The sequence below is a fragment of the Octopus bimaculoides genome, chromosome 19 (assembly GCF_001194135.2).
Source record: "Octopus bimaculoides isolate UCB-OBI-ISO-001 chromosome 19, ASM119413v2, whole genome shotgun sequence".
Taxonomy (NCBI): Eukaryota; Metazoa; Mollusca; class Cephalopoda; order Octopoda; family Octopodidae; genus Octopus; species Octopus bimaculoides.
This window is the reverse complement of record NC_068999.1, coordinates 54,699,307-54,718,965: the sequence shown is the minus strand read 5'-3', so window position 1 is coordinate 54,718,965 and position 19,659 is coordinate 54,699,307. Positions and strand designations below refer to the sequence as shown.

At 37.0% G+C, this 19,659-nt stretch overlaps 1 protein-coding gene across 10 annotated transcripts in view; it reads left to right on the top strand.

Moving 5' to 3' along the window:
* Positions 1-19,659, top strand: part of LOC106875408 (serine/threonine-protein kinase PAK 1) — a 189,948-nt gene that overhangs the window by 152,122 nt on the left and 18,167 nt on the right. For 8 of the 10 annotated variants that reach the window (XM_014923521.2, XM_014923522.2, XM_014923523.2 and 5 more), the window contains 4 exons: positions 13,972-14,081; positions 15,587-15,749; positions 16,986-17,059; positions 18,944-19,048. In XM_014923521.2, the coding sequence (XP_014779007.1) occupies positions 13,972-14,081; positions 15,587-15,749; positions 16,986-17,059; positions 18,944-19,048 (452 nt within the window). Of the gene's footprint in view, positions 1-13,674; positions 13,696-13,971; positions 14,082-15,586; positions 15,750-16,985; positions 17,060-18,943; positions 19,049-19,659 lie in introns of those variants that run through there. The other 2 variants (XM_052974728.1, XM_014923520.2) reach the window with 2 other exon arrangements.

The following is a 19,659-nucleotide window of genomic DNA, read 5'->3' as shown; positions in this document are numbered from 1 at the left end:
TATATATATATATATATATATATATATATATATATATGATGGTAATGGAGAGTGTGCTTGTTCCTTACCACTGCTTGACAACCAGTGTTGGTTTATTTTTTGCCCCCATAACTTAGTAGTTCAACTAAAGAGACTAATAGATTAAGTATTGAGGTCAATTTGTTTGACTAAACCCTTCATGGCCACAGTCTAATGACTGTAACATGTAATTGATAAACCCCACTGATAATGTTTTCCTGAATGAGAGCATTGAAACTATGACTGTTTTTTTTCTCCAGGGAATTCACACAGTGTTGGATCTGAGAAAAACTTACTGTCACAAGAGTGTGAAGTTAGGAAATTCATTTCATGTACTTGTTATGTGTTTCATTCAATTGTAAATTATTATAGGCAAGTGTCTTGGTTTGATTCGTAGATGAAAACTCTTTATTAGCCCATAATGTCTGTGCTTGCTTACATATAGATATATATATGTGTGGTTCAACCCATACCAGTATGGCATATTAATGCTAAATCAGGGTGGCGATGCTGTTTACCATGCATATTACTCATGTTTGCATGGGTTTGGACAGAGATTTATTTGTTGCTGGAGTGTATGGCTAAATATTCTTCCTGTTATTAACCCTTTACTTGTTTTTCAAGTGAGGGATATATTTCACAGGCTTTCAAAAGCACACAGCAACTGGTCATAACATCAACAAAGATTGTCAATCAGCACTACTTCACTCTGGCAGTGGATAGCATTGAATATTCAAACGTTGACACACATACACACACTTGTGCACTTGTGTGTGTGTGTTTGTCCTTCACTGTTATTTGGTGGTGTAGGTTTATCTTCCTGTAACTTAGTAGTTTGGCAAAAGAGATCAATAGAATAAGTACCAGGCTTAAAATGAAGTAGTGGGGTCAATTTGTCCAACTAAACCCTTCAGTGCAGTGCACCTGCATGGCTGCATTCCAATGACTGAAACAAGTAAAAGATGAAAGACTGTGCATATGTGTGTGTGTGTGTTTCTAGTGTTATGTTGGCAACTGACATAAACATTGACAGGAAAATAAACTGGTGCATTTGCAGTATTTGTCAAGCCTGAGTTACATCTTTGCTTTCATAAATGCAGGGCCTGTTAGAATCCGGTAATCAACCACACCATTGTGCACAAAATGTGATATAACATATCTGTTCTCTTTCCCTTTCTAATTTTCTATTGTGGATTCATCAATTGAAACTGATTTTATCAGATCATAAGCAGTAGATATTATTTTGTTATATTATGACAAAGAGAAGGGTTGATGGTGGTGAAAGAATGATATTGTGGAAAGTTGAAGTGGATTTATATATAACTGAAGAGTTGGTTGTTTTTTTCATTCTCCGGTCATGACGAGGACAAATTGATTAGGAAGTGTGACATAGTATTGTGGGAGGTTGGTGGATGGTGAGTAAACAACATATTGTTGAACAATGACACCAACAAATACAGTAAGAAGGCTGGCAGTCATGGACCCAAAGAAAACATTACATTTGGGTATTGGAAAGAATATAACGTGCCCAGACTGCAACACTGCATAACATATAATTAACCAAGTGTATGTAGGAATGTACAACATAGTGCTCAAATTGGAAGAATGGCATATTCAGAACTATGGATTTGAGGGTTGCATCTTGGAGTTGTCTGCTTCTCACATTCTTCCTCCCTCCTTCACACACATGCACACATTAGATAATGTATCGTATCTTGGATACACTATGTATGAAAGACAAGATATCTGCTGCTCTGTGGTTAAACACAGCAACATCTATGTTAACATTTTCTAGAATGTGATTTCCCAGCCACTTGTACCATCCATTCTGAAATAGATTGTATTTTTGTAGCCAATATTTCATTGTGTCTCCTCTATAGTGTCTATGAATGTTATCTTTGTTCAACAGAAGTCTCTTAGAATCTTTAACAACAACAACAATACGTATATTGACCAGACTGAAGCATTTCACTGTTTGTTATCTCTGTAAAATCGGACCTCTCCTCTTTCCTGTTTGCCCATTGTGAATGTTGATGATTGAATACAAGCACCACTGGCCATCCCAGATGTTGTTCCACATTGTTCTCTTTTTACTGCACACTTTACCACTTAGCAATGTTTCAGTGATCTCAACAGTTTCTGAAATAAGGACAGTCAGTTTTATACTGAACTCAACCTGTTTGCAGCTACATAGATGCCTCTATGTGGTTGTTCGATCTGCTACGAATAGCAGCCAAGATTTCCCTCATTTGGCACTCTGCTATCTTAAAAACAAGTAAAAACACCACTTGTGAATTGGTGACACCAAGTAGCTTCAGTGCACTGATGTAAACAACAACATCAGTAACAGAAGCAGCACTGTAAGTTTGACAAGTGGTTTTGTAAAAGTCATGACTTTGAAGAAATTCTAGTGATCTGCTTCGGCAAAAGCCATTGAGTCAAGTTAATTGATACTCCATGGAAGGACTTGAGGACTTCTATGTTGTAGTAGAGACAACATGTTCTTTGTCTATCTCCTTAACTTCTTGGAGATTTTAGGTCTAATTATACTAATGTGTCTATCTGTTCTAATTTAATTAAATTCTTTGTCTCTGTGCAGCTGAGGATTGCTCTGCATTTTAAATTGATGTAATGATTGCATTGTTCAATTAAATGGTGTTGCATGAAACGATCGTACTGCATTACCTCTGGATATCCTTGTTGCTTATTTTGATTTTAATCACCTTACTTTGAAATTGTATGGGTAATACTGTACTAAATTCTGGTGCCTCAACATAAGTACCATATTCACCTGAATCTTATATATATATATATATATATATATATATATATATATATATATACACATATACACACACACTTATATATATTATTATTTATGGTATATTCTGTTAAGAACATAGTAGAGTACAGTATAAAGCTCATCCACCTTCAGATTTCACCCTGTGCTATCCAGTAGCAGTATTAGACATACTTCCAGGCTTGCATTTGAACATCTCTCATGTGTGAATAGATAATTGAAAAAATTTGGAGTCAACAAGAAGTATGGTTGGACAATTATTTTTCAAGCACCTACATGCCTAGAAAACTTCATTGCGTAGAAACAATTGTAGTGACTGAAAAATAGATGTTCAACCGTACTCCTTCTTGTTGACTCCAGATTTTTCCAATTATATTTATATATAAAATACCTAGCCAAAGATAAACCCCTATACTTGGCTTTTGTGGACTGGGAGAAAACCTTTGACAGGGTCCCCCGATCCCTTGTCTGGTGGGCGATGCAGAAACTGCCACCAGTACAAGGATCACAACTCAAAAAGCACTTTTGAGGGTGGCGTTGCCAGTACCCGCCTGACTCACCCTTGTACCGGTGACACATAAAAGCTACACTACAGTTTCGGAGTGGTTGGCATTAGGAAAGGCATCCAGCTGTAGAAACTCTGCCAGATCAGATTGGAGCCTGGTGTAGCCATCTGGTTTCACCAGTCCTCAGTCAAACAGTCAAACCCATGCCAGCATGGAAAGCAGACGTTAAACGATGATGATGATCATCATATACGTAGAGGGCGCCAGTGTGACTGTGGTAAGAAGCTTGCTTCCCAACGACATGCTTCTGAGGTTCAGTGCCACTGCATGGCACCTTGTGCTAGTGTCTTCTACTCTAGGTTCAGGTTGACCAAAGCCTTGTGAGTGGATTTGGTGGATGGAAACTGTAGGAAGCTCATCATGTGTTTGTGTATGTGTGTCTTTGTGTCCATGTTTGTCCTCCCACCATCGTTTGACAACTGGTGTTGGTGTGTTTATGTCCTTGTAACTTAGTGGTTCAGCAAAATAGATTGATAGAATAAGTACCAAGCTTTAATAAAATTACTGGGGTCAATTCCTTCAATTAAAAATTCTTCAAGGCGGTGCTCCAGCATGTCCACTGTCTAATGACTGAAACAAGTGAAAAATATAGATTACGGAGATGCGGAAAGGTATGTACAACCAGGTTATTTCCATATAAGGACATAAACATCATCTTAATTAATCTCCAAATTTGTTCAGCTTGTCCATCATGTCACATGTGTATCTTAAGTAGATTTTTCTCAAAGCAACGGCCTTGAAGTCGTGAAGAGTGGCTTGAAAAAGTGATGTGATGCCATGATTGTTTAAAATAAACATGCTGGTTATGACACCATCACCATCTCTAACAATGACAACAACAAAATTGATAGATACCTTATTACATGATTGGGTACTAACTAGAGTCAGTTGAACTTATTAGATTTCTTGTCTTGTTTTCCTTCTTTTTGTTTTTAGGGTAATCTATTACTATGAAGATGGTGGTTGTGGTGGTAGAAATGAAAAGAACCAACTGATTTAGGACTTATGTACAACACAGTTGACTTATCATATACAAACCAAGTAGCTTATGACTTATCATATACAAACCAAGTAGCTTATGACTTATCATATACAAACCAAGTAGCTTATGACTTATCATATACAAACCAAGTAGCTTATGACTTATCATATACAAACCAAGTAGCTTATGACTTATCATATACAAACCAAGTAGCTTATGACTTATCATATACAAACCAAGTAGCTTATGACTTATCATATACAAACCAAGTAGCTTATGACTTATCATATACAAACCAAGTAGCTTATGACTTATCATATACAAACCAGCTCATTTCTGGATACTGAACCAGCTGCTTCTGCTTAGTAATTCTCTGCTGTTGCACCTACTTTTATAGATGTGTAGGCTGTTGGGTGTTAAAAGCTATTTTGACCACCAACACAATATAGCGTGGGTGACTAAGTACTGGTCACTAACTCCTTCAATTAGTGCCCGATACTCTAACTGCTTGACTAACCTTCACATTTATCTCTTAACATATTTCCTTTGTTGTTTCAACATGGATGGCATGGCATTTTACAAATCTGAATATTTACCATTAATCTTTTATCTATTTCACTCATTGGACTGCAGCCATGGCACTACCTTGTTGAAGGGTTTAGTTGAACAAATTATCAACCCCAGTACTTTTTTTCTTTTCTTTTTTTTTTTTAAAGTAAACCATTTGGTACTTACTCTATCAATCATTTGGATCTAATTCAAGGTTTTAGTTTGTTGTGTCAGTTTGTCAAGAATTTAGTAATTACAAGATCAATTAGTTTCAGTATTAGCTTGGCGTTTGCCTTATCATTGGATCTGTCATGCACACACACACACACACACACATTTAATACCTATTAAGCTGAAAACATCAGATCTTTTGCAAAAGAACTCCAGTAAGGAAGAATTATTTTTAGAAATTTAATTTCCCTGTCCTAAAACATATAGGAAAGGGTCGTGCAGTGGTCACAAAGTTATTATTATCAAAGTAGGCAGTGTTTAGCTCTTTTACTTCACTCATACAAGTTACTAATGGAAACCCTTGAACATTTCAAAATTTCCTGCACCCAGTGTCTGCACAAGCAATCATTTAATCTAGGGTGTAGTACACCTTAATGAAATTCTGAAGAATAGCAACACAGGCCACTGGGCTGTCCTCAGTTTTCTTGTTTAAGAGTGATCTTTTATACAAGGTTTTCCTGCTTTGAAGAGGTCTAAGTTAACGCCTTCCATTAAAATTTCATCTCAATTTGTGTTTCAAAGACCAGTTTATGCTGAGTTGTTTTTTTACTAAATTCTTAATTAATTTCAGAATCAACCGAAAGAAAGGCAGCATATTTCAACAGAAATATGGTAACAAAAGGGTTACTTTTGAATTTTTTTTTTTCAAATCAGAATTTAGGATATATAACTTATTGTATTTTTCCTCATTAACCTCTCAGAAGCTGTGAGTGAGAAATGTAGGAGTTTTCTATTTATTCCATGCCATTCTTAAAAAAAAAAATTGTCTTGTGTTAATTAATCCTTCCACTTTTAACTAATTGAGCAAGGAAGAAATTGCACAAATTTACATATAGCTTGGCCCTTGGATGTAAAATGTTTAAAACTCCCTGCGTGCATGCGATTTATGTTTTGTGAGAGCTGTGTGTGTTTTATGGCTTCTGAATGCATCCTACTACAATATGATATTTGCTTCCTTTATTTTGTATTTTTCTGTTCCATGTTTTTGATTAAAACTTTCTCCCTTGTCCTTACATCTAATCAGTTACTGCTAAGTAAAGGAGCCAACAACTGCAGCAGCAGTAAATAGGACATTAGTCATTGCAGACAGAGAACAGCAGTTTGGTTCCTTATTTAATGTTCAAATATTCAAACAAGGTTTCAGTAAAGAAAAGGCTGCAGTAAGGAGTGGGGGGGGGGTAACTTTTCCCCATTTAACAACCTCCAAATCGAAACTACTTCAGAGATATTCTTGACGTTGGAATTAACCTAATAAAACAGTTTTAAGCCATGAAATTTAATTTTCTCAGGATTTCGTTGAATTTCTTTCCCCACTCCTACTTTTGTGTGTGTGTGTGTGTGTGTGTGTGTATGGTTTCTTCACTGTTTCTCCTTCACATGCTCCCTTTGAAGGGTTCACTCCTATTCATTAATTTCTGCAAAGGAATTGATTAAAGAGAAACAAAGAGGGCATACTCTTTGCTCTGTTCTACTCTGTTAAATAATTATTGATCTTGCCATAAAGTAAACCTTCTGTGCCTCGCGTCTTCTTGCAGTGTTGACTGACAGCCGTTGGTTCTCCCCTCATCACCTGGAGTGTGAGCACAGCACAAGCCTCTCTGCTTTTTCCAGTCTTCCATTTCACTTTCACCCATGCAGAGCTTATATTATTTTCGAAAACCCTTCACTTCCTTCATGTAACACCAACAGTGCATAATTCAGCCACAGTATCTTCCTCTTTCATTCATTCATTCTTTCTTTCTCTCTCTCTCTCTCTCTCTCTGAGCTATTGTTGGTGGTAGTGTTTATGCTGTACTTAACCACTTCTACATTAGTTTAATATGGTGTACAGTTTTTATTATAAACACTGAATTCCACTCACCCTCACCACCACTACGACATTTCCAGATTTTTAAAATATTTTTTGAATATTTTCAGTGTGATTATTTACAAGCTATTTTGTTAGGTGAGTGTGCATGTCTGTATGTGAACTTGTGTGTGTGTGTGTGTGCGCATGCACATGCATGTAAGCATGTGTGTATGTATGCATATGTTTGTGGTTGATGTGTAAGCATGTATGTTTGCGAATTTATGAACATCTATGTCTCTGATTGGGAGCATGTTTGTGGAAGATAGCCAGTATTTTGTGAGTGAATTTTGAAGATGGAAACTATGTGGAATCTCATCACATCATGTGTCTATATATTTGTCTTTGTCCCCCACCACCACCACTGCTTGAAAACCAGTGTTAGTTTGTTTACATACCTGTAGCTTAACAGTTCAGTAAAAGAGGATGATAGAATAAGTTTCAGGTTTAAAAACAAGCACTGGGGTCAATTTGTTTGACTAAACCCTTCAAGGCAGTACTCCAGCATGGTCACAGTCCAGTGATTGAAACAAGTATCATGTAAATGTTCTTCACCCTCACTTGCAGTATTCATTCCAGCTCTCTACTCTTGGAGTTCAAATCCTGCTGAGCTCTGCTTCTCCTTTCATTCTTTCAGGATTGATGAAAAGGGACCAATCCATGGAAGTGGATTAGCAGAGCTGTTAGAGGATCCAGTAAAGTGGCTGTTCTAGTTTTTTTATATTCTGACAGCAGGGCTTGTGATGACACTGACATCAAGCTGTATCAGTTGAAGTCAGAAGCCTTTTCCTTGGATTAATATTAGTATTGTGGAAAGGAGAGATTTGCATACTTGGACAACTGCCAGTTTCCTCAAAAAACTTTGCCTAAATGCTTGCTTCCACAAGTCAGATGCATACCTAACTTTGACTGTCAGAAGCCTTAAGTGGCACCAAAGCAGGCTGTGCCAAGGGAAGCACTGCATGTGGATTTTGGAGAAAACAATAATTGTAACATGAATCATGAACCCATGGCATCATTATAATCGTTAGAAAGGCAGTAGGCAGTGAGCTAGAAGAATTGTTAGCATGCTGGGCAAAATGCTTAGCAGCATTTCATCCGTCTTTATGTTCTGAGTTCAAATTCTGCCGAGATCAACTTTGCTTTTCATCCTTTTGGGGTCGGTGGAATAAGTACCAGAATAATCAACTTACCCCTTCCTCAGAAATTGTTGGCCTTGTGCCAAAATTTGAAATCATTATCATAGTTATTAGATCAGCAGAAAGCAATGAATGTCTTTGTGTTTCCTTAAATCTTTTCAAATGCCAATATTAATCCTTTACCAAATCTGTTTCCTATACATGGTTTATATCCTTCAATTACTGGTCTAGGCAATGCATTGTGTCCTTGAGCAAAGCCCTTCATTTCTTGTGGCTCCTGTCAAGTCAAATGAAAATGAGTAACAGTATAGCACAATGCAACTCTTTATCCCTCCAGCTGTCACATCCCCAATGTTCTGCTGGGTCAAGGGGTGGGAAGACTTGTCTATGTCTACTCGTCATTACATAGACATCTAAAACAATTAATAAAAGTATGGCACTTGCTTGGAAATAATGGCTATGGTTTCATCTTTGAAAATATATTTTCTGTGTTTAAAATAGTTTTGGGGAAAAAAACTACCAGTCTACCAGTAATTTCATTCTTTTATGGAACTGCCTTAGTTGGTTCTCAACTGCAACTTCTATGCTGTTACAATGGTTATTCAGATCTAAGGAGATAAAAAACTATCTCCACCACATCGCAGACAGGGTTTTTTTTTTCAACATCTCAGTGTCATTATCTTCCATATATTAATAAATATATCAACACATCTTTATTCCATTAGTGTTACTTTCTTTATTATAAGTATATGGATAAACATTGAATGATTGATCTGTGCTTAGAATATGTTGTCAATTTGCAACTGAGAAATAGTATAATGGCTGATGACTCCTCATCTAACCTCAAATTAACAACTGCAACAACAACAGCTTTTTCATAACAAAATGACATCTGTATGGATCCAGTTACTAACATCACTTTTCCATTTCTGTCAGTTATTATTTTGTAACCTGTCGTGTAACGTTCTCTACATCTGTCACTCTTATGGCAAATAAATAAAATCATCATCATCACTAAATAAGTATAAGACCCCCTTCAGTCATAAATGACCATGTGATTGCACCTAGAAAGTTATCCTCCAAGGAACAAGTCTGGACAAAGTTGTTCATGGAAGACCAGACGCCCATGCTTACCAGCCTCCCCTCTCCACACCCAATGTTATCCAAGGGAAAGGCAAATGTCGATACAGCTTGGCACCTGTGACGTCGCAGCTGAGTGAACTGGAGCAACATGAAATAAAGTGTCTTGTTCAACAACACAACACAACCCAGTCCGCAGATCGAACTCACTACCTCATAACTGTGAGCCCATCACTGGACCATGCACCTTCCTGGGTCTTTACCTTCAGAATTCAAATCCTACCAAGGTCAACTTTGCTTTCATTCCTTTGGGGCTGATAAATTATTGTACCAATTTCTTCAAATGTCTAGGAGCTTTCCTCGAGACATCCTGATATCTACTATTAGTGGCAAATTGGAACTACATTTTATACACTTGGCGAAACAGTGGGTGGTGGTGTGACACATAGGAGGAAAAGGTGCAAAAGCCTTGAAAATCTTTCTAACTGCCTGACAGGTATTGACTGGATTTCTTTGTCGTGCCAGTGTGGACATGGAACAACCACAGCAGGTCATGTGGATTGAATCTAGATAAAGTATTTGTTAGGCCAGTGAATAGATAGTGTAGGATGTCCACAGTTAAAAACTAGCTGACTACATAAACTACACATTTGTTATCTGATTGGTTGACTTAGATTAGACCCAGAAACAAGAACTTGTTGAAAGTTACTGGTTTGCAAAAATTACAGGGACCAAGTTCGTGAATTGGTTAGGCAGCAATCAACATAGGGCAACTAGGTCAAAATCGTAACATTTGGCAAAAAGCTAGCAGTAGAAAGAAATAGAGGTTGCTCCACAATAACCTCTGCTTTGTGCAATACATCATAGAGTGGATTGGGAACAAAGTTGGCTTCACTGGGACCCTGGTCAATTTGGAAGCCATCTCAGACAGATTTTAGGTGATTGGTTCATTCTAGGGCACTGCAACACTTGCTCGGTGGTCAAAGTAAATAGTCAACTTCCAGAACTATTTCACATCATATGTCCCATTCCACTAAGTTACCCCTTCTCTCTTCTTCTGTACATGCTGGCTCTTGAGCCATTACTGCAGAAAATGGAACTTTTCAACTGGGTGAACCAAGAGGGCTATTGAAGTGGAGACAATCAGCACCATTCTAAAGAAATAGGGGTCAGTGGTTACGGCTATGATCTACCTAACCAAGTCGGTGGGCAGCTACCCTAGTGGGCAATTAAAGGGATCATTATCATCAACGATTAATTCAATGTTTTCAATAGTCTTTATGCTGCGTGTTCTGTTTTGTAGGAATTGTTTTTCTGGTCTTATTGGTATGTCTTGTCAGCTTGTAATGTAGAACATTTGCTGTGTGAGTTGAACACTGTTTTTTGTTTTTCTTCCGTTAGGTGATACTTTTTACATATTTATTGTGAATTGTGTTTTAGTTATCTATTAGGTGACGATTGTGTAGAATACATGTTGTGTGGTGTTGTTGGTGGTCGTGGTGGTGGTTACTGTGTAGAACTGTAGTGCATAAATGTTGCTTTAACCAAAGAGTCGAATCTTTCAAATTCACTGTGCTCCACTCTTGGCAATTCAAGACTGTTAATTATCTCCTTCAAACCTTTCATTAAGTAACTTTTTGTAGAATTCGTAGAGTAAAATGTGGTGGAATAGAATGTGGTAGTGATGAGGTTCCTTTTTCCCCACACAGACATTGCATGCACACACACACACGCACGCACACGGAATTTAACTAATTAAACTAACAGTAATGATTTAAAAAATAAAAGTATTTTCAACACTGCTCGGTTTAATAAGTTAACTAAACGATAGTGTTGAGAAATGAAAACAGTCTACAATAATTACCTAATCTATAATAATAGGCTATTTTTAAACATTCGTTTGAGTCATTTTAGGTTACACAAGTTATTTTTGTACTTTCCCTTTATTATTATTAGTTTCATTTTAATTGACGCCGCTTTAGTTAATGATTACCTTACGTGTGTGTGTGTGTGTTTATTTAGCTTTATTTCGACTTTACCATCACGTCTCATCACAAACTAACCATTGCTGTTCGTCTTTTTTGTTTCGAAGCTGTTTCTGATGGCTGAGGGTTCGATAACTATTATGCTATTACCTCTATGGAAGGAGATAAAATCTATTTTTTGTTATTATCTTATTTATTTATTCTTGGTTTCTCATTTTTCCTTTAACATGTCATTTAACATTTTTAATGTGTGTATGGGCGGGCGACTTATTTCATCAGAAAACAATGAGTTAAAAGTTTTCAGTGGTAATCGAGTTTATCTGCCTCATCTATAAGACATCTTTGTTTGCTTTTATACACATACACACCAACAGTCAAATCTTCCTCGAATCACACAGCTACCAACTTACATTAGGAAATGAGACATTACATAATGCAGTCTGTCATAATCCGCCGAAAATAGGCATGGTTACATATGGAATGCCTCTTCGGTTAGAGTGAATGACCTGAGCTAAAAAATACAACAAAGGTGTTCAAGGTGTTTTAGACATGACATATGTCTCAGTAATAGTAATGTGTGTGCTGAATAAATAGTCAAATATAAATTGTTTGAATAGTTGTTCATGTTAGATAAAGCTCAATTACTTCCCAATCTCGGTCCCTTTTAATCCCCGCGCTCTCTCATCAAATATGGTAGTGAGAAAAGACGTCGGCACTGTTCTAACCACTAAATACGTGATAACAATAAGCCTTTCTGTTACAGGCACAAGGCCCGAAATTTTAGGGGAGAGTGCTAGTCAATTACATTGACTCTAGTTCTCAACTGGTACTTATTTTATCGACCCCGAAAGGATGAAAGGGCATGGTCGACTGGCGGAAATTGAACTCAGAACGTAAAGCCGGGAGAAATGCCATTAAGCATTTTGTTCGATGCACTAACGATCCTGCTAACTCGAATGATAAGTTACAAAACTTGTATTAAGACAAGTTCCCTCTATTAGTATTTTAAATCAAAAGCGGACAATGGAGATAACCCTCTTAAATCAGTTGATAGAAATTTTTTTAAACACTATAAATGGGAGTACATCTAAAGCCAGTTCGACCTGTTTCAGTCTTATTAGACCTCATTTAAGAAACATAATATTAACAATATAGATAAAGGAGAAAGTTCCTTGGCAGCGTGTTCTACATACTGAGTACAAATATAGTTTTAAATATAAGTTTAATAGATTTAGTTATCTGCCGTATTAGTTGTAACGAATAGGTTTGCATTTACAGTTATGGTCCATTCCACGGGATACCATCTATTCAAATTCACCCGTAATGCTTTGATCGACACACGATTATGGTCGAGGATACATGCTTAATATTCCAGACAATGAGATAGAATCTGGGACTTCATGATTGCGAAACAAACTTCTTAACTTCTCAGTCATAAGTTATACATGCCTGCACGTTACATATCTTCTGTTTTAATGGACCAATGGTTTTAACTATCTACAACATAGTCCAGTTGGACCATCAATACCCCTATCAATGTTTTGATGATCTACAGCAAGTTTCTTAAGACTGTGGAAGTCAAGAATTTTTCAGAAGACAATTTAAAACTTAAGTCAATTAAGAGTAAATTGACATGTATCTGTTATCGTTTCCGTCTTTACACTGCAGCCATGCTGGGGCACTGCCTTAGAGAACTTTTGTCGAACTTATCGACCCAGTATTTTTTTTTTTCTTTTTGTAAAGCTTGTTACTTATTCTATTGATCTCTTATACCGAATCGCCAAGTTACGGGGACATAAACACTCACGCACACATTGTGTATCTTATATAATGCATAAATAAATTTCCAAATTTTAAATATTTACACCCTCTTGTTCCATTAAGTTTTTCTCGTGAGTTTTGTAGATTATCTGCTGAAAACAGTTGTGTGTCACTGGCTTAGAGTTTATGTTTAGCACTTCTGAACAAAGAATGTTTCACCCTTAATTTAGCATTGTGAATGACACAGAGCACCGAAAGGTTCATTCAATACAATGATAATGGTTCTTCTACAAAATGCTATCGGTCAGTATTTTCTGCAGTTCTTATGTCCGGAAATATATTTAGAACTCTGCTGAGCTGAACAAAAGAATTAGATCAGTTACAGGAAACCAAACAGGAAACCAAACAGGCGATGGACTGAACTGTTTGAAGCCAGCCATCTCGGTCTGTAAAGTGCAAAAAATAGCACATCTTCAGATGACTACGGATGTACATTCGGACCTATTGACACAGCTTTCACCTTTAGTTCTCTCGCATTGCTATACTATTTTCACAATCATTAACCCACTTCTCTTCTTCAGTTCTTTCTTAGACCCGGCTGCTCCTACCAATTCCTATGTGTCGTCATTCGTCGGTAGACTTTGTTACCACCACACGTTATCAACCTATCTATTTTGGGCTGTCTGATATTTTGTTTTGTTGGTCTCATGTTTACAACTGTCATTATCAGATGATAGAGTAAGTTACTTTGTTGTGATAAGAAACCTCCATTGAAAGCTAATCCTGACTAGCTATTCAACATTAAATATTTCTTTTGGCTCGTCTTATGGATCTCTTCCATGACTTCATTGCAGTTAATCTCCCTTGTTTCAGAATTCCTATAAATAGTAATTTTATTTCCTACTTGATTGTAACCATATTGCTTTATATTTCTTTATATCTAGTTATTTTGTTATGTTTAATGGCTATTTGAGATTATTATATCTATATATGTATACACATTTTATTTTTCAGGCAACAAGATAGCCAAAATCAAGGAAAATGAAAAACCAGTTATATCACACCCCTCGAACTTCGAGCACACCGTTCATGTCGGCTTCGACCCTCACACAGGAGAATTTACTGTATGTATTTTATATACGCAAACACGTTTAAACACGATTATCACTGATTATCATATGCATAACACTAGTTTGAATTTGCAAGCAGACTATAAACCCTCTTCTCTCATGATAGGTTGTTTTGACTTTTTAAATGTTCCTCTTAATAAAGGAGCTGGAATAGCTGTCCTCCAAAACCCCCTTACCTCATGGGAAAAGTATAGGGAAATAGGGGACGAGTTTGTATTTTTGGAAATTTTTGCGATTATTTTTCAGTATTGCATTTTCCGTTGTGTAAAACACTGGGAAACTTTAAAAACGAATGAAATTTTACCCTTTTCCTTCTCCATAAGGTATGGAAATTCGAAGAACAATCTATTTCAAAGCTCCAACAAAGAGCCTTAAATAAAGTAATCGTATGATGTAAAAGCACACCGTTATAAATGTTCTGTTTTACTTGACATGTATATTCAGTCCTAGGCCAAAGAGTTAGATATTTCAAACTTAACCTTGTTTGGTATTTTATTTTGTCGCCACTGATATCATACTCAACTCGTCCTTATTAATTAACCCCAAAAAAAATCTCCCTGAACGAGATACTTGTTTCAAACACGATTCAATTTCTAGATGTCATCATTGTGCCAGGTCATGCGGAAGTCGGTTTATTTACACATATCTTTGTAAGATGCATGTGAATGTACGAATGTGTGGATAAATATAGTATGTATGCGTACGCGCGTGTACAGACGCACACACATATACATACACACCGCAGATTTTTGCATCGGGTTTTCTGTTTATCGAACAAGAGACACCGTTTGCTCATAACTTCTTAAATATACAAATCCGCTGTCACTCAATTCCCGTTTTCGGGACACGTGTATTGTATGAAATGTTTTACTTTCACTAGTTGATGGCTGGGGTGGGGGAATTTATGAAAATGTATGTAGTTCTGTTACTGGAGTGAAGAACGTATTTTCTATATTGTACACATTGCTAAGGGCTTCTTAGATTTATATAGAACTGAGAGGGAGGGAGTATAACAGAAAGGTTTGGTTAATATTGTAACTATAGCTTTCATCGCATGTTTAATGTCAGTAAATGTTGAAAAAGAATTTATAGAAATTTCAATTTTACTATTTCATACATATCCTTAGTGACTAATAATAGTTCCTTAACAAGGGAGATAATATTTGCCTAGCGCAGTGGTTCACGCAAGCCAAATAGTAACTTGGGGACCCACAGTAGTTTTTTAAAGATTCATGAATATGTGAAAAACAAAATACAAACTTTGAAAGAAATATCTGTAAAGCTAGTTCTTAAATATCGAATGGCGATGGGGTCCACCAAGGTAAAATAGTAATCAGAGGGGTCCATAGGTAAAATATAGTTGAAAACCACTAGAGATAGTGTCTTTTAATATCGTATTAAAATTGAAACTCCTTGAGTAATGAAACCATAAAAGTTGATGTTTGAATTGAATTAAGTTTTAATAATTGTTATTAATTTGTGGTCTTTTTCTTCTCTAGGGCATGCCAGAGTCATGGGCGAAGTTATTACAAAACTCCAATATATCTAAACTGGAACAGAAGAAAAACCCACAGGCTGTTCTTGATGTACTTAACTACTACGATAACTCTACAAAAGAGAAAAAAGAATCCAAATATATGCATATTAAACAGTCTAGTAGTAGTAAGTATCTAATGTGTGTGGACACATTTAGGGAGTATCTCGCCCAGAATATATAATGGGTAATACATCTGAAACAACTATAGGGATCAAAGGCCTCCATTTATCCCATAAGACTATGATGGATCTGCAACTAGAAAGTTCCTCTGCAAGATGCAGGTTTTTATGCACACAAGTCTATTCTCTCTCTGTTTTTGATGTCATCCAATGGAATGGCAGGGTTTGATACAACTTGAGACCAGCGTTATCACAAGTATTGTTGTCAGAATGCAAAAAGCCAGAACAAATATTGCAAGGCATCTTGTCTCATCCTGTAACAATTTCACCAATCTTCCTCCTTTGGCTGGTACATTCACCCCGAAAATATGAATAGCAAATTTCCCCAACGTGAGATTTGAACTCAGAACACATAGAGCTAAAACACATACCACAAGACATTTTATGCCACATTCTAACAACTCAACCTTTTTAGGATATCATGTCTTAGATATATATATATATATATATATATATGGATATCATATCTTGGATAAGCATTGCAGTACAATACCTTGGATACATCATGATACTGAAAATATTGGAAAGCTTGCCTTTATGACTGACTTTTTGGTCAGCTTGAGGTTATAGCAGAAGTCACTTGCCCAAAGTGTCACACAACAGTGAACTTCTCTCATTACCTTCTTTATAGTTAGACTCCATAACATTTCTGTGGATGATTTATTCACTAAGGAGAGAGGTTTTGTCATGGTCGTCTTTGTATTGTGCATGTTTGGTCACTGAGAGGAAATACTTACTGAAGGGGAGGTAATTCAGTTGTCTTCTCTTAGCTTCTATCCTTGTTTTTTATTTTTCTTTAAGACTTTGTCAAGGGAAGGAAGGTAGTGTCCATGACCCTTTTCAGGACCCATGACTAGTGGAAGGAAAGGAGAAACTCATCCTCATCCTAGACACTCAGGGTCCTGGTGGTGGTGTTAAACCAAACAATGGAAAATATCTCGGTCCTTGTGATTCTTAATTGCCCCCCCCCCATAGTCCTCACTAACATTGTCTTTGTAGCCTTCACTGCCACCTCGATCCATATAGTCCTAGCTACACTGCCCATGTGGTCTTAGCTGTCCATTCCATCTGTATAGTCCTATCCCTGTCCTTGTGGTTCAAGCTGATCCAAAGATTTATGGTTGGGTTTCTGATTATCCAGTTATGAACTAAGCATATTTATGATTTTATTTACTTCTTTTGCATCCTCAGGTTCAAGCTCAAGCTCTGTTCGACCAAGCTTCTCAGACAAATTTGGAACCACTCTTGTGATATGTGTAAGTAACTATATATATGTATATATTTATTTGTAGGTGTTGGGGCATATCTATTTTTGCTTCAGTTATTGAAGAACAACTTTTATTGTTAATAATTCCTGACACTTCAAGTATTATACTCTTATAGTAAGAATACCACAAGATTTGAAATTCAGTGTTTATATATGTATAAGGTAAAGTTGAGGTGAATAGCATTCATCTATTCAATACTAATCAAAATACCACAGAATAATTTGGTATGGGGAGGCAATTCCAGAGTGCATTGACCAGTATTGACAAGTCAAAAAATATTCACTCTCATCTCCTCTACACATATAAGACATAAATTTAAGCATTTTGTATACACTCTTGTGAATTCAAAACACACACAACTAGTCTTGTAAGTGCTATCATCTAAATAAACACACGTGCACACACATGTATAATTTTGTACAAGTGCAGGTGTGGCTGTGTGATGGAAGTTTGCTTCCCAACCACATGGTTCTGGGTTCAATCCCACTGCATGGCACTTTCAGCAAGTGTCTTCTACTATAGATCCCACCTGACCAAAGCTTTGTGAATGAATTTGGTAGACAGAAACTGAAAGAAGCCCATCAACGCATCAAGCCTGGTACTTATTCTATCAGTCTCTTTTATGAAACTGCCAAGTAACAGGGATGTATACACACCAATACCAGTTATCAAGCAATGGTGAGGGACAGACACTCACACACATGTATGGATAGATAGATATATGACAGGATTTCAGTGTCTGTCTAACAAATCCACTCACAAGGCTTTGGTTAGCCTTCCGACACAGTAGAAGACACTTGCCCAGGGTGTCTTGCAGTGGGACTGAACCTGGAGCCATGTGCTTCCCAACCATGTGGTTCCGAGTTCAGTCCCACAGTGTGACACCTTGGGCTAGAAGCTTCTACTCTAGCCTTGGACCAACTAAAATCTTGTTAGTGGATTTGGTAAGAAATTGAAAGAAGCCCACTGTGTATATATGTTGCGGTCATGTGTCCATGTTTGTCCCCCACCATCACTTGACAGCAGGTGTTGGTATGTATCCCTGTAACATAGTGGTTCAGCAAAAGAGACCAATAGAATAAATGCCAGGTTTAGAAAAATAAACACTGGGTCAATGCGTTTGGCTAAAATTCTTGAAAGCCGTACCCCAGCATGACCACAGTCCAAATAATTGAAACAAAAGTTAAAGATGTATACACACGCACATGTATATCTACGCATATCATTATCTTCAGCATCGTCATCATTTAACGTCCATTTTCCATGCTGGCATGGGTTGGACAGTTTGACCGGAGCTGATAAGGCCAGGCTTTATTGTCTATTCTGGCATGGTTTCTACAGCTGGATGCCCTTCCTAATGCCTTGTGTGTGTGTTCTTGTCACTTTGCCTTGACATTGCATGACAGTTGTAAACCAGTGCCACCAGAATGTAAATGGTGTCCTTTATTTCCGATCTTCTGGGAAAACATGTCTGTTCATGGGGGATGAATCTCTATATCACTCTATTGACATGATTCATCGGTGTTTGTGGGGTGGAGAAGCTCTTATCTAATTCTGTTTGCGGGTGTGTGACGAGAACCATGGCAGTTTTCCTTTATTCTCCTTATTGAAAAACTCGTTATAAACTCCTACAGCTTCTTGGTCCCTTCATTGCAATAACTTCTGCCCAGAGACATCTTTTGTCATTCCTCCCATAGTATCAATCTCAGTCTTCTAGGATCTCATAACCACACAAGGCAACTTTCCAACATAGTATTCTTCTCCTGTTGTCCCATTTATATTAGGTATTCTACTTGTCTAAACATTAATGTTTAATGCAAGAGTGCTCACCGTTTTTTTCCTTTTTTTTTTTTTGTATGTGTGTTCTTGTAGCCTAAAACTGAAAACTCAGCTCCCACTACTCCTGAGGAGGAGGAAGAAGAAGAGGAAGAGGTACCCCCTCCAATTACTACCAGACCTGATAAAACAAAATCTATTGTAAGTATTACCCTGGCGGTTTGTATACTTTTGATGATATGAAACCAAGATGGTGTAAAGCAGTGCTATGCAACCGGTATGCTGTAGCACACTGGTGTGCCACGGTGTAACCTGAATATAATCTCCCTATGCTTTTAGTTATATTTTTAGTTTAGGTGTACCACCAAATTTTGAAAAGCATATAAGTGTACCGTTTTCTGATGATATCTGTAAAAAGCAACAGCAATTTTAGTAAAACATATTAACCCTTTCGTTACTAACCCGGCCGTAGCTGGCCGAAAAAGTTTTTGGTTCATAAGACTAAGCCGGCCGAGCGTACCCATTGTTATTTAAATGTATATTTGAACCCAAATCTCGTTAATACATTCGTTAAAACACCTGATTTCACTTTACAAACAGTTGAGCTATTGTCTCCGAGATTGTTTGGCCTGATATTTGAACTCAGTGAATTTTGGAAGATTTTTTTCCACATTTTTTGCAGCGTTGATTTTTTTCAACTTTGAAGATGGAGAGGAGTTTCATGCTATCAAGCAGTGATTCCGAATTTGAAGGTTTTTCAACAGAAGATATGGAGATATCGAAGAAAAGAATGAATGAGCTACAAAAGCACA